The sequence below is a fragment of the Corythoichthys intestinalis genome, chromosome 10 (assembly GCF_030265065.1).
Source record: "Corythoichthys intestinalis isolate RoL2023-P3 chromosome 10, ASM3026506v1, whole genome shotgun sequence".
In the NCBI taxonomy this organism is placed as follows: domain Eukaryota; kingdom Metazoa; phylum Chordata; class Actinopteri; order Syngnathiformes; family Syngnathidae; genus Corythoichthys; species Corythoichthys intestinalis.
In genome coordinates this window covers 9,163,126-9,177,814 of record NC_080404.1, presented here as the reverse complement: position 1 = coordinate 9,177,814, position 14,689 = coordinate 9,163,126, and the positions used below count along the sequence as shown (strand labels likewise).

The window sequence follows — 14,689 nt, the reverse complement described above, 5'->3', positions numbered from 1 at the left end:
TGGCTTTGTCTTTTTTTTATTTATTTGTAACGTGTTGTTTTGGTGTTTAGTGTATGAAACCCCAAAAGGGTCCAAATTAAATATATAAAAAGATCATTTTGAAATAAATACCATTTTGATAAATAACAAACAAATTGTAAAATATGGCCCATAAATCGTAAAAAAACAAAAAACAACTTAATATTATGAAAAATATTTTACAAGATAAAAAACGTTTTTCACAAAGTAATTTTCTTTTTCTCATAATGCTTTTTATCACTATAGCCATTTTATTTCATAATGTCGTTTTTTCAGCACAAACATTTTACAAGTCAAAAAGTGTTTTTCACAAAGTATTTTTTTTTCCAAATGTCATTTTTCAGCACAATGAATTGTCTTCTGTCAATCAAATACATAAGGCGGAGTCAGTTAAGTGATTGGCTTGATCATTGAGTCTGGACGTTAGCATTTGGTAGCGTCGATGAACTTTTAGGTAAACTTCCATAAAGCATCTCAACAAAAACACACTGCTGCTTAAATCCTAGCTCAAGCTGAGGTAAAGGTCTTTCATTACTATCCAACCAGTTCGCAACTTCTCTGGGTAACTCTAACAGTGATGCTACCAAATGCTAACGCAGCTACCCAGACTCCACTATCCAGCCAGTCCCTTATCTGACTCCGCCTTGTGTATTTGATTGACAGAAGACAATTCATTGTGCTGAAAAACGACATCATGAAATAAAAACGCTATTGTGGAAAAAGGCTTTAAGAAATAAAACACTTTGCGAAAAACGCTTTTTATCTTGCAAAATCTTTTTCATTATAACCAGTGGCGCCACCAGGGGGTGGCCAGGGGGGGCCAAGGCCACCCCTATAAATTGGCTGGCCACCCCACTTGCCAGTATATCATTAGATTGTTGTAGCATCAGTTATGCATTTCATCTCAAATGAATGCATTTATTTTGTTTTGTTAAATGTAGGGCTATCAAATCTATCACGTAAACGGGCGGTAATTTTTTTTTTTTTTTTAATTAATCACCTTAAAATATTTATCGCAATTAACGCATTCGCGGTACGCCGTTTTACTTATATACAGAGATAAGCGGCAGAGTGGAGTAGATACAAGCATTCATGGGGGCCGTGCTTTTAATTGGCAAAAGCTTTGGCATCGCTCCCACAGGAACTATGAATATTGTGGGAAGCGACGTGGGGAAGAATGACAGGAGTTGATCTTTTTTCTTAACACCCTGTAGTGTACCCAACGCAGAAAAGATATAGCATTTGCAGCCACCACACACAGTCATCGTTGCACCACTTCCCATCATGCATTTGGGCAGAACAATTAAGTCGCTACAGTATCATTTACTGAAAGCTCAACAAATACACGAGATGGCAATATTTAGTCACAATATACAAACTCACATTTATCCTTTAAGAATTACAAGTCTTTCTATCCGTGGATCCCTTACACAGAAAGAATGTTAATAATGTTAATGCCATCTTGTGGATTTATTGTTATAATAAACAAATACAGTATTTATGTGCAGTGTGTTTAATGTATAGATCCATCTTATCTTTCCATTCCAACAATGATTTACAGAAAAATATGGCATATTTTAGAGATGGTTTGAATTGCGATTAATTAATTTTTAAGCTGTGATGAACTCGATTAAAAATTTTAATCGTTTGACAGCCCTAGTTAAATGTACACCTTTTGCCTGATATATACATAACACAATAAAACAGAGTTGTTGTGGAACTCAAAATGTTGACTGGATAGTTATTGACTATGCACATTAAATCATTAGTAACATCAAATATTTCACAATACACCAAAGTTTATTTGTAGCCGTGTCCTTAAGTCTTTCTGATAGTTTTCCCCTGAACTTTTTACTGCAATAATATATTGAAAACCTGAAATTATGGCTTTTAGTTTTGGCCAACCCAAGATTTTAAGTGGCCCCATCTGGCCAACCCTATGAAAAATATCTGGAGGCGCCACTGATTGTAACGTTACCTTATTTTACAATTTAAAGGCCATATTGCCCAATTTGTCTGTTATTTATCAAAATAGTGTTTATTTCCAAATGATGTTTTTATTTTTATCGCTGGCAGACGAGCTGAACTGCTTCTTCATCCTATTTGAATCACCACAGCGACCACCACTCTCAGAACCCAGCACCCCCCCCCCCCCCCCCCCCATTCACCATAGAGAAGCCTCGTGTGAGGAATGTCTTACAGTCAGTAAACCCCAGGAAGGCTGCGGGGCTGGACGGAACACCAGGGAAAGTAGTCAGAGCATGTCAGACCAGCGGTCCTACATCTTCCGCAGGATCTTCAACCTCTCCCTGACCCAAGCAGTCATCCCAACCTGCCTGAAATCCGCTACCATCATCCTGGTTCCCAAGAAGACAACAGTATCTGGCCCAAACGACTGCCGCCCTGTTGCCCTCACCCTAATAATTATGAAGTGCTTCGAGAGGCTGGTTCTCCGGCACGTCAAGGACAGTTTCCCCCCACACTCGATCCTCACCAATTCGCATACCGGGCAAACAGATCTACAGAGGACGCCATCACCACAGCTCGGCATGCGTTGCTAAGTCACCTGGAACAGCAGCAGAGCTATGCCAGGATGCTCTTTGTGAACTATAGTTCTGCATTCAACACTATTTCACCGCAGATATTCTCATTACAAAGCTGGGCATCCTGGGCCTCCCCCCACCCTCCTCATGTGATCCTGGATCAAGGACTTCTTGTCCAACAGACACCAGACTGTGAGACTTGGCTCCCACCATTCTTCCACCAGCACACTGAGCACCGGCTCACCACAGGCCTGCATGCTATGCCCCCTCCTGTACTGCCTCTACACCTACGACTGCAGCCCAATCCACAGAAGCAACACCATCGTCAAGTTTGCTGATGACACCACAGTGGTTGGACTAATCTCACCGGAAGATGAGGCACCCTACAGAGAGGAAGTACACAAACTCTCAGTCTGATGCTCAGACAACAACCTGGCCCTGAACACCACCAAAACCAAAGAGGTCATCATGGACTTCAGGAGGAACGGTACCAACCCGCCGCCCCTGTACATCAACGGCGAGTGTGTGGAGAGGGTCCACACCTTCAGGTTACTGGGAGTCCAGATCACAGATGACCTCTCATGGACAACAAACATAACAGCTATCATAAAGAAAGCTCAGCAGCGTCTGCACTTCCTGCGAGTCCTCAGGAAGAACAAGCTGGATAGGAAGCTGCTGCTGGCCTTCTACCACTCATCCATTGAGAGTCTAACATACTGCATTTCCACCTCATACGAGAGCTGCACTGCTGCAGACAAGGAGAGGCTTCAGAAGACAGTCAAGACGGCGCCGAGGATCATTGGCTATCCTCTCCCCTCCCTGATGGACATCTACTCCTCTCGATGCCTCAGAAGAGCTCTAAACATCCTCAAAGACAGCTCACATCCTGGTTCCTGGCTGTTTGAACTGCTCCCCTGTGGGAGACTATAGATGTTTAAAAGCAAAAACAAACAGACTGAGGAACAGTTTCTTTGCTAAAGCCATCTCCACCCTAAACCGCCATATGTAACACCACACCACCCAATGTCCAATATTCAGTTACATGCAATATACTATGTGCAATACTTGGTAAGTGCAATATTCAATGCCTCACTGTCAACTTCTGCTACTTAACTTCTATTCCCACATATTCTATGTGCAATATTTACTTACGTGCAACATTAATGTGCAATATTCAATGCCTCACTGTCAACTTCTGCTACTTCTACTCACACATATTGTATGTGCAATACTTATTTACATGAAATATTAATGTGCAATATTCAATGCCTTCACTGTCAACTGCTGCTACTTCACGTCAATTATTTGCACTGCCTGAACATAGGACTACCTCACACACATTTTATATTTAGATTTTATACTTTTATTGTTGCAAGCCATTTGAGATTTTTACTTGTGCTGCACTGAAAACCTGCACTGAAAAGGGAGATGCTACACAATTTCATTGTACAACTGTTTTATAACAATAAAGGACTATTCTATTCTATTCTATTCTATTCTATTCTATTCTATTCTATTCTATTCTATTCTATTCTATTCTATTCTATTCTATTCTTTATTTAATTTTGACCCTATTGGGGTTCCATACTAGTTTAGTTTAAAATACTGTAGACGATTGACAGTCAAGTCTTTCTTAGTCCAAATCCATACCTCAAAAAAGAGCAGGCATATGTGTTGATAACGCATACACGGTAAGTCACCCAACATGACTTTTCAAAATGCTATCACAGCTTCACAAACTGGGGACAACGTCCACCCAACTACAAGCCACTTGTTTTTTCTTTGTTACAACACAGCTACTTTATATACATGAGATAGGTTTGCATTCACCTCTATTGTGTAAATGCATATACTGTAGTCACAATGTATTCTGTGCGACCAGGGAAGAGTATGATGGCTTAGAAGTGCAAAACACGATTGCAAATTAGTTACTACTTTGACATTGTATGACACATGTTTTTATTTCAGAAAATTAAAGAAGTTTTGAAGAATTTTTGACATCAGACTTAATGTTTGAGATAGCGGGGGTTAAATTAGTTGGTGGAGCTGATTTCAACAAATTCCATGCAGTTTGTTAGTTTCAGGGCATGAAAACCACCGATGACCCATGCAGTCAATAGTGTTGGCTATGTTTTCAGGATAAAGTTTTTAAAACTTACCATTGCATGTCAATAACTAGTATGAAAAGCAACATTTGTAATCCAGAAGCTCTGCAGGGAACAGCTTGCAGAGTGGAGTGATACTATTTCCACCAGTGTGTTTATGTCTTAGCCAGCAGCAATTAACCACAGTTTATATTGTTCCTCGTTCTTCATAGGGAATTTGTGGACACTTTCTTTTGCCCATTTCTTCTGTCTGTTTCCACAGCTTCTAAATGCACATTTCACCATGTTAGTGTTCTTCAGTCAAGACTCAGTAGACTGATGCTGCATTTCACGAAGGTGGGAAGTCAGGAGTTTTCCAACCTCCGACCATGAAAAATATCACTGACACCACCTGAACTGGGAGGGCCTAGTCGCAAAGTCAGGGGGAAAAAAGTACACCAACTTCATGAGTGGCTTCAATCTGACGTCGCTCAACAAAATGGCGCTGCCCTTCAAAAGGCAGACCGTCAATAGTAAAACTAAAGAAGGCACTTTACAATGTGGTCTATTTATATTGGCCGTCGTTTTTCCTCCACTATTTGATCGCTTACGAGAAAGTAGGTTTGCTGGAGGTCAAAATGTCTTTTGATGGCCTGAATAAAAAAAAACTTGTCGCAATCAGCCGTCTTGCTTTTTAGATTCGCTTGGAACGCTTTGAGGTCGCAACTGGTACCTTCCGAGTGGGATAAGTCCGACTTCTCACTTTCTTCGAATGCAGCGTGAGCACAAGTAGCCAAAGCACTCCTCTCTATTGTGGTCGCATTGCACATCTAATAAAAATAGTCCTGCAGAATGAAATGAATTACGGCAGTTTGGTGTGAAATTGTTTTGGCCGCATGGATATTTTGAAGTCAATATTTGAATTTATTTGACTATGTTAGATCTATTAATATCGTTTTTTTTTATTAGCATGCTAAGACAGGACCATTGACTCATGCTAGCTTAGCCACTCCGGAGCCCTGAAACTAATAAATAACTAACAAACTGCACGGAATTTGTTGAAATCAACTCCACCGACTAATTAACTTGAAGATGAAACCTAATTTAAAAAATTCTGAACTTCCACTTTAACAAAAGCCAAAACAAATTTAATTTTCAGAAAACATAATTTCAAAAGTCAAAACAAATTTACATTTTAAAGAAAGCCAAAAGCTGCTAACAAGTCACTCGGTTACTCTTCTCATCCACCATAGAAGGGCCAATATTTTGTCATTTTGTTAATAGCGCTAACTGTTTGGACCTGTTGCTTCAAATGTTTTTTTTTTCTTCTTCTCTGATTGAAAACTGGTTAAATTACTGGAAATCTGTTTGAACTCTTCGCTCCCAGATATGTGTTGTGTGATTCACCTTTCGGTCTCCTCTAGTTTTGCATAGAAAACACCAAATTTGTTTACACTTAGATGAACATTCTCTGTTAGTTGAAGAAAAAATTTATAAAATCATTATGTTGGTTTTTATGTTTTGATAGTTTGTGTGTGTGTCGCACTTGTTTTTAAGAGTTTGGCACTGTGGGATTTTTATTGCTATTTAACTCCTTGTTTACTTGCCTCATCTCACTTCTCTTATGAGTCACACACTTCCGACTGAACAAGCATGACTAATCATTTTCTAATGCGCTTTCAGTCATGGAAAAGAGTTTTAAAAGCATTTTTCATGGATTTAAATGAGTTATGTAAAGTATTTTTCATGGATAATTTTTGAATGATTTACCATTTGGGGGTTGGGGCTTTACATGAAAGTTCCTCTGAGATTCTATTTGTTTTCATAATGGGTCAAAACAAGGAGTGTGACTAGTTTCCGAGTATCGTCATCTAGTCTATGAGAAGTCAGTATGTTTGCCTTACATTATACGTTTTTGTGTAATCAAGCTGCTTCCAAAAACACATCTGTGTGCATTTAAGGAGGGTTGTAATACTTTTAAGTAGGAAAAACAATGTACAACATGTCATAGCTTATTCACATTCATTTTTTAAAATACCCTTTCATCAGTCAATTTCACCATACTTTGTCCAAGAAGACATATACACTCCTCCTCACTTCATTATATTATTTGATTTCATTTATTGATTTATTTGATTAATAGCAGTGGTATTTTGGGTCAGATCAGGTCACAGAAATATGCGGCACTCCTTTGATCATCATTTGCTGTGCCATTCATCATTCCTTTGTAATAGTACAGAGGCACTTTTCCAAAAGGTGTGGATGAGGGCAAGGTTTTGTTTCAAAAACAAGTTTAGATGTACTTTTATATTTCTTATGGATGAAATAAACCTTAATGTGAAGAAAAAAGGATAACATCTACCATTTTATAGTAACTATGATTACAAAAAAGTGGACCAAATACTGCATTTTCAGCATTAACTTTAATTATACATAACGTACTTACAGTACTTAGGACTGAAGGTCTAGTTTTCTCCCTTTCTTACTCCAAAAATAACAGCCATATAGACAAGCAGTTACCTTTACCTTTTGCTGGTAGTAAGCAGTACGATGTTTGATTTTTTTTTTTTTAAACATTGGTATTTTTTTCTCAGCTCAAAGTTATCTATATGAACTGTTATTATTATATTTTGAAGAATCAAATCAACTCTATTTAAACAGCTCTTCACAAAAACCTGAGAGGTCCTCAAAGTTCTTTGCAACAAAGCAAAATATAGTTAATGATAAAGACAATATACAGTGCCCTCCATAATTATTTGCACCCCGGGTTAAGATGTGTTTTTTTTAGCTTCTAATATATATATATTTTTTTCAAATAATATGGGACCTTAATGGAAAAAAGAGAAACATCCAACCTTCAATACAAGTGCATTTATTCAGTGGGGAAAAATCCCACATAAAGAAATAATTATTTGACATCAAATAATGTGTGTCACAATTATTGGCACCCCTGGTGTTAATACTTTGTACAACCCCCTTTTGCCAACAAAACAGCACCTAATCTTCTCCTATAATGTTTCACAAGATGGGAAAAGACAGAAAGAGGGATCTTCAGCCATTCCTCTTTGCAGAATCTCTAAATCATCCAGAGACCTGGGTTCTTTCCTCTGTACTCTCCTCTTCAGCTCACACAGCAACAGATTTTGATTTAAAATGTCCTGGTATTTCAAAGCATTCATGATGTCATGCACCCTAACAAGGTTCCCACGGCCTTTGGAAGCGAAACAGCCCCACCCCCATACTTCATAGTGGGTATGAGGTGCCTTTCAGCATGCGCATCTTTCGTGGCACCCCAGACCCACTTAGAGTGTTTGTTGCCAAAAAGCTCAATCTTGGTCTCCCAGGCTCTCCCAGGCTTCAACTGGGACCGTGTGCTTTGGTCAGATGAGACCAAGATTGAGCTAGACCAAAATGAGGTGAAATTGCAAGTAACATTACATATATTACATTAACAAATCCAGTAGGGCTGACACGGATTTTGTTGTTACAAGGAAATACTACAAGGTACAGTGGGGAGAACAAGTATTTGATACACAGTCAATGGGAAAACCCATTGGCAGTGTATCAAATACTTGTTCTCCCCACTGTATGTACATATAAACAAAAATAGAATGTCATTCTTTTTTATTGCAGATATTGATCGCTATAAAACATTTGGACAATGTGATTCCATTTCTTTTATTTAAAACAATTAGTGCATGTGCAAAACGGGCCAATAAATCACAATTTAATAAATTATTAGAAAAATATAAATGAAGGTGGCGCATACTCCATTAGAATGTGATATTAGAGGGAGGGAAACCTCGCCAAACTTTCACCCGACATTAAGGAGACCCTTAAGACCCTAAAAGTTGCTGCAGTTAAAAAGCTTGTAGTTGGATCTCAATGTATTTCTTGTTGTTTTTTGTGTTTTTTTTCTTTCTCTTCTTGTGTTTCTTTTCTTTTCTTCTGTTCCCCCATAACCCCTTCCTGTTCGCTGCTTTGTCATAATAAACGAGGTATGTTGAATGATCACAATGGGAGTATGTCATACTCTCAATGTGAAACATTAAAACTGTTCAGACCAACCCAAGGGTGTCAGTTTGGTCTCAACATTGGTAGGGATGATATAACGGCATAACCTGCATGGACACTTTTTGCTGGGGACGGGACGTTAATGAGACCAAACAGAACGGTTTGAGTGGGGGTTATGGCTGCATTTCTCACGAATATAACCTAATTAATTGATAGGCTAAATAATCAATGCAAAATACATTTATATTCTTATACTAACTTTCATATGTATTGGTTCATGTGATACACTCTTCCATTCAAACCTTTGTTTTCAAAAACTACTAAAGAAACAGTTTGAAAACTTCCAGAATAAATGTCTGGATTTAATTAGCAAATTTATCTTTCAATATTTGAACATAACTCAAATTATATTAAAATTCAATACAATATAATACAATAAATACAAACCTGTTAATAATCTGTTAACTATCCAGGAATGCAAAAAATAAACATTTGTCTTAAGACCACTCAATATTGTTGAGAAATTAATATAACATATATGTAATATATAAAAATACACGTTAGTAATAACACAAAAAAACTCTTACTCATGGATAAACAAAAATGAATAAAAATTCAACCTTCCTTCATGTAAGACACTACTGCTTTCCACAAGCACAGCCAAACTTGCCAAAAAAATGAAAGCTCCTTTGGGCTGCTTTAAAACCACATAAATAAAATAAAAATGAAAATTGGGGAGAAAGGGATAAACCTCGGTTGACTACATTTCTCACAGTTTAATTAACGTTAACAATAGAAAATACATACAGGAGGACACTTCTTTCTAAGCAGCTTCCTACTGTAGTTTTGCAGGTTAGCAAATTCACACAGTTTAATGTCATGCTAACACTGATACTGGTCAGACTTCAGTTGCAAAATTAGTTGTGTATTCCCCACCTCCACAACATTGACGTCTTTTTAGATTAAATGCAGTGCCTGCAGCTGGTCAGGAAAAAAACCCTAATATCCCTCCTCTTCGAAGGGGGTGGGGGAGCCGGCATGAGTTGAGGCTGTGAGTGCGTGTGTGTGTGTTTGTGTGTGGGGGTCCAAGTCATCAGCTAATAGAACGTGCATTTGAGGGGGGGAAATGGACTGGCACACTCAGCAGTGAAAAGGGGTAATTATAAGTCTGAACATAATGAAAATAATTCACTTAATTATAGTAGGGTCAATTATATCCTTACAACATATGGGGAGACAATCTAAATTACCTGTATAACTGAAGTCATTTTATAATGCAAATAAGGTTGCTTAAAAGTTGGTAGGGACAATTTGAGCATCCTGAAAAATTGGTAGTGTTATGTCCCTACTGTCCCTATGCAAACCTACGCCCTTGGACCAACCGGACACTTAGACTTCCATTCTCCGTGTCAAACAGCTGAACAGGACAAGTTTAAAATAATAATAATATATTGTTGAATAATTTAAAAATATTATACAGGAAATCAATTGTTAAAAATGTATTTTTATCAATTTCAAAGTTCTTTCAATGTTTAAAAACAACAACAACAACAAAAAAACTTTTTATATGGCACTCATTTACCTCATTGGCTGCTATTGACGGTGCTAGACGTCCAATCTGAAAAGAGTGGCAGCGAAGGATCGCCGTTAGCCCTCTCAGTCAAAATGGATTGGACGCCTGGCCCCGTCAATGGCACTGGTAGATGAGTATTCACAGCCAATCCTCACAGTTTCAATGAATTGGACGTCTACTGATGTGAAAGGCAATGTGTGTAAAACTATGAAATATTTAAAAATAAAATAATAATAATTAACGAGTGTTATTGGGGGCATAACCAGACCCAGAGTGTATTTTTGTTTTTATTCCTTTAAATTGTATTTTTTTAATAAACCTTTTATTCATTTGATTTTTATTCATATCTTTTTAAAATGTATTAAAACAAATACCCTAATAATAACAAAAACATATTTTTTGAGAAAATCACATTTGTGGACATCAGGATTTGGTTGAGAAGATTTGTTTATTTTCCCGCGAAATTAAAAAAAAAAAAAAAATACTTTTTAACCACACATCCTTCCATCTGAGCGACAGGTGCTGCACGCCATGGTAGCGTTCCAAAAGACCGCTGAGTCATAGTGACGTTTTATCAGTAACTAGAGGTAGGGGTGTCCATTATGCGCGACACTGTCCAATTCTATTAAAGTGGGTTGGTTCAGCAGCAACGACAAAATCGGTTCAACCCACCAAACAGAATTGCATATTTAAAAAGCACACAATCGAGCAAGCAAGTGAGAAAAAAAGACGCTGCAGCCCACAACTGCTTTTCGGCGAGCAACTGCACAGCCGCAGCGTGTCTTCAAGCTAAGCAGACATTAGCAAGTGATGACAAGGCGCCTTTCTTTTACCTCCTCTGGATGCCAACTTTCAAATTGAATAGAGGGTAATCTCTTCATACGACACCTTTTAGACAACTTCACCAAGCCGCGAGCTCACGGAGAGCAAAATAAGGAGCATCTCGCTTATTGTTTTCTGTGGGCAACTCTATGCTAGCTAGTTAGCACTCGGCATAAAGTTAGCCGAAGAAAGCAGCGAGGCAAGCGGCCGTCGCCTCCCCCTCTTCACCGAGCGTCTGTGACATGGGCTTATTGAGTCAAGGCTCACCGCTAAACTGGGAAAATACCAAGAAGTATGCGGATCACATCAGAACTCACGGCATCCTTCAGTTTGTCAACATTTACAACAATCTGAAGGACCGACAGAAGGATGTGCTGAAATGGGGCGATGAGGTAAAATGTGCATCTACTCTTTTCATTTGTGGCTCAAGTACTGTACTATATGATAAGAACCCACTGTAGATAGAATACTGTTGAATTAATTCCTAAGTGTTTTTCGGGCACGCTTTCCAGACGCACTGACAGTCATGTGCTCCATATGGAGTACAGTACAGTAATGAGTTAAAGGTTGCTCGTGCATGTCTCAGCATGTGATTGGGTGAAGCTATAAAAAGGATTACAATACAGAATATTCCATGATGAAATATTTTCCCAAATAAGGGTCTGAGTACATGTAAACTTTTGAAATGTTGTTCTTCCGTAAGCCTCCCCCTCAGTAATGTTATAAGTTCTATCCCTTTAAAGGGACAGCGACTATTTTTGGTAACTAAAAATAATGAATAAACCTGGCGTCCACATACGTGGATATCACATTTTATTGTGTAGGCTACAATACAAGCGTGGCATACATGCACATGGCTGTCAACAGACTTGCAGGGGCCCGGGGACAAGAGACCATTATAGGGCCCCCCACACCACCCCTGCCACCGGCTTGTCATGACAACATACGCAGTACTTTAATGCTTTGCAAACAATGACAGTGTAAATTTTCAAATTATTTAATTTGAGATCGACAGGTAAATTTAACAGACCGCAATATGATGTGGCACAATATAAACAAACAATATCCATCTATTGTCCAGTGTATGCTACTGTACATTACAACTGAGAGTGCAATGCCTGCCTGCCAAGCAACAAAACAGTATAACTAAACATCCTTTGCCTGTCCCCTCCACATCCCTGGGGTTATCAAGCCCTCAAACTGTGATGTGCCTAGGTTTTTTGACAGCATAGTCATTTATAACATCAGTAAAATCCAGCAAGCTCACGCTCAATGGAGAGCATGGTGGCACCGGCATCCCCAAGGGGCCGCGGTCCCCTAAACAGAGCTTTTCTGGGGAAAATTCTTGTGAAAAAATTAGGGCTTTCAAACGATTAAAATTTTTAATCGAGTTAATTACAGCTTAAAAATTAATTAATCGCAATTAATCTCAATTCAAACCATCTATAAATTATGCCATATTTTTCTGTAAATTATTGTTGAAATGGAAAGATAAGACACAATATGGATATATATATATATATACATTCAACATACGATACATAGGGACTGTATTTGTTTATTATAACAATAAATCAACAAGATGGCATTAACATTCTTAACATTCTGTTAAAGTGATCCATGGATTGAAAGAATTGTAGTTCTTTAAAGATAAATGTTAGTACAAGTTATAGAAATTTTATATTAAAACCCCTCTTAATGTTTTCGTTTTAATAAAATTTGTAAAAATTTGAATCAAAAAATAAACTAATAGCCCGCCATTGTTGATGTCAATAATTACTTACACAATGCTCATGGGTGCTGAAGCCTATAAAATCAGTCGTACCCAAGCGCCAGCAGATGGCGGCAAAACTCCATAAAACTTAATTAACATGTGGGCATTTCACTGTACTGTCATTTAAATCTGTCTGAGCGGGGCATGTGTGTTAATTGCGTCAAATATTTTAACGTGATTAATTTAAAAAATTAATTACTGCCCGTTAACGCGATAATTTTGACAGCCCTAGAAAAAATGCTTAAATCCCCGAATTCTTCATAGCTATGGACGTAAAACAGTCTCGATTCTTGGTAAAAAGCGAAGAAACTTTGCAGTTAGCGTTTATGTTACGTATATTGTCGAAGTACAATGCTGCTCTTTTAGCGAAAAAGGCTAGTGGCCGCCTGGCGTAAACAGAGCTTTTCTGGTAAAAATTCTTGTGACTAAATGCTTAAATCCCTGAATTCTTCATAGTTATGGACGTAAAACAGTCTCGATTCTTGGTTAAAAGCAAAAAAAAAAAAAAAAAACGTGCAGGTAGCATTTATTTCGCGTGAATATTGGCAAATATGAGGCTAGTCAGTTACGAAAATTAGCTGCCTCTACGTGTAAACAAATAAGAAAATTCCTGCGAATAAATGCTTCAATCAAGCATGCATGGTGCAAAAAATATATTTATCTTGAATCCTCAAACAAATCACTCCTTAGACAATCCATCCTGTTTGTATGCGGTACAGCTTTCGTACTTCTTCAAAAATCCAAGCTTAAATCCGACATGAGCGTGTGCTGTCTTCGGCTATTACTAAATGAAGCTCTGCCCCCTCTGATAAGGCGTTACGCAACGAATGACGAAGTGTCACGTCAACAGGTAATGAAGTCTATGGTCTACTAATGAACAGCATAGATGTCCAATTCATTTAAACCGAAAGGACAGACTGCGAACGCTAATCTTTCAGTGCCAGTGATGACGCTAAATGTCCAATAGATTTTAACTTGGACAGGCTGGCAGCAAATGATCAGTCCTCCCTGTCAAAGTGGATTGCAATGAAAGTGCTGTCAATGGCAACCACTGGGCTAAATGTGTGCACTATAAAGGATTTATTTGAGCATATACGACCAAACTCTTAAAGACTTTCGCTAGGTAGATTTTATTTTATGTTGTATCGGCATTAAAAAGAAATGCACCTTGCCAAGCTTAGATAACGGAGCATTTAAATCATAAAAATATGCTTAACAGATGTCAGAAGCTTAGCTCTCGCTTGTGGAATGTGATTGCAAACAATGTGGAACGCTGTTGTTATAGATGAAGCCCTTTTGTAGACTGGGGATTACAAGCATAGCTGAGGCAAAAGTCAAGGAGACGCATTCATGAGTTGGAAGTGTGTGACTTGTCAATTGCAAATATGGTTTATGTGTTGTCATGCGGCACTGTTGTTAAATCTGAATGTTTTTTTGTGTTCTAGGTTGAGTATATGTTAGTGGAACTGGATGACAAGGAAGAAAAGGTTCGACTGGTGCTGAATAGTTCTGATGTTTTGGATACCCTTCAAAGCCAAGGTGAAATGATAAATCCCAAGTAAGTTGTAGCAGCTCAGATACAGCTTCTGGAAACTTTGACCTGACTGCAGCCAAACCCATAACTGTTTTTCCACTCACTTCATGCATCAGCACACAAAGCCGTCCTGTTAATGTGTTGTCATTTTATGTTGACTTATCCTGCAATTATTGACATAAGATGATCGTAAATATGTATACTTCCTGCAATTTTAAACTACCTGTTATTTTCATAAGCAAAGGTATGTAAAATATAATGATGTAAATAAACTTTACTCTTTGTGGGTAGAAAAGGGCGACTGGATTGGACGTCTAGCGCCATCAA

At 38.1% G+C, this 14,689-nt stretch overlaps 1 protein-coding gene across 1 annotated transcript in view; it reads left to right on the top strand.

Annotated features, from left to right (window-relative positions):
• Positions 1-10,788: 10,788 nt before the first annotated feature.
• Positions 10,789-14,689, top strand: part of gclc (glutamate-cysteine ligase, catalytic subunit) — a 34,155-nt gene continuing 30,254 nt past the window's right edge. The window contains exons 1-2 of the mRNA XM_057847670.1: positions 10,789-11,446; positions 14,274-14,386. Of these exons, the coding sequence (XP_057703653.1) occupies positions 11,297-11,446; positions 14,274-14,386 (263 nt within the window). The 5' untranslated portion in view covers positions 10,789-11,296. The remainder of the gene's footprint in view (positions 11,447-14,273; positions 14,387-14,689) is intronic.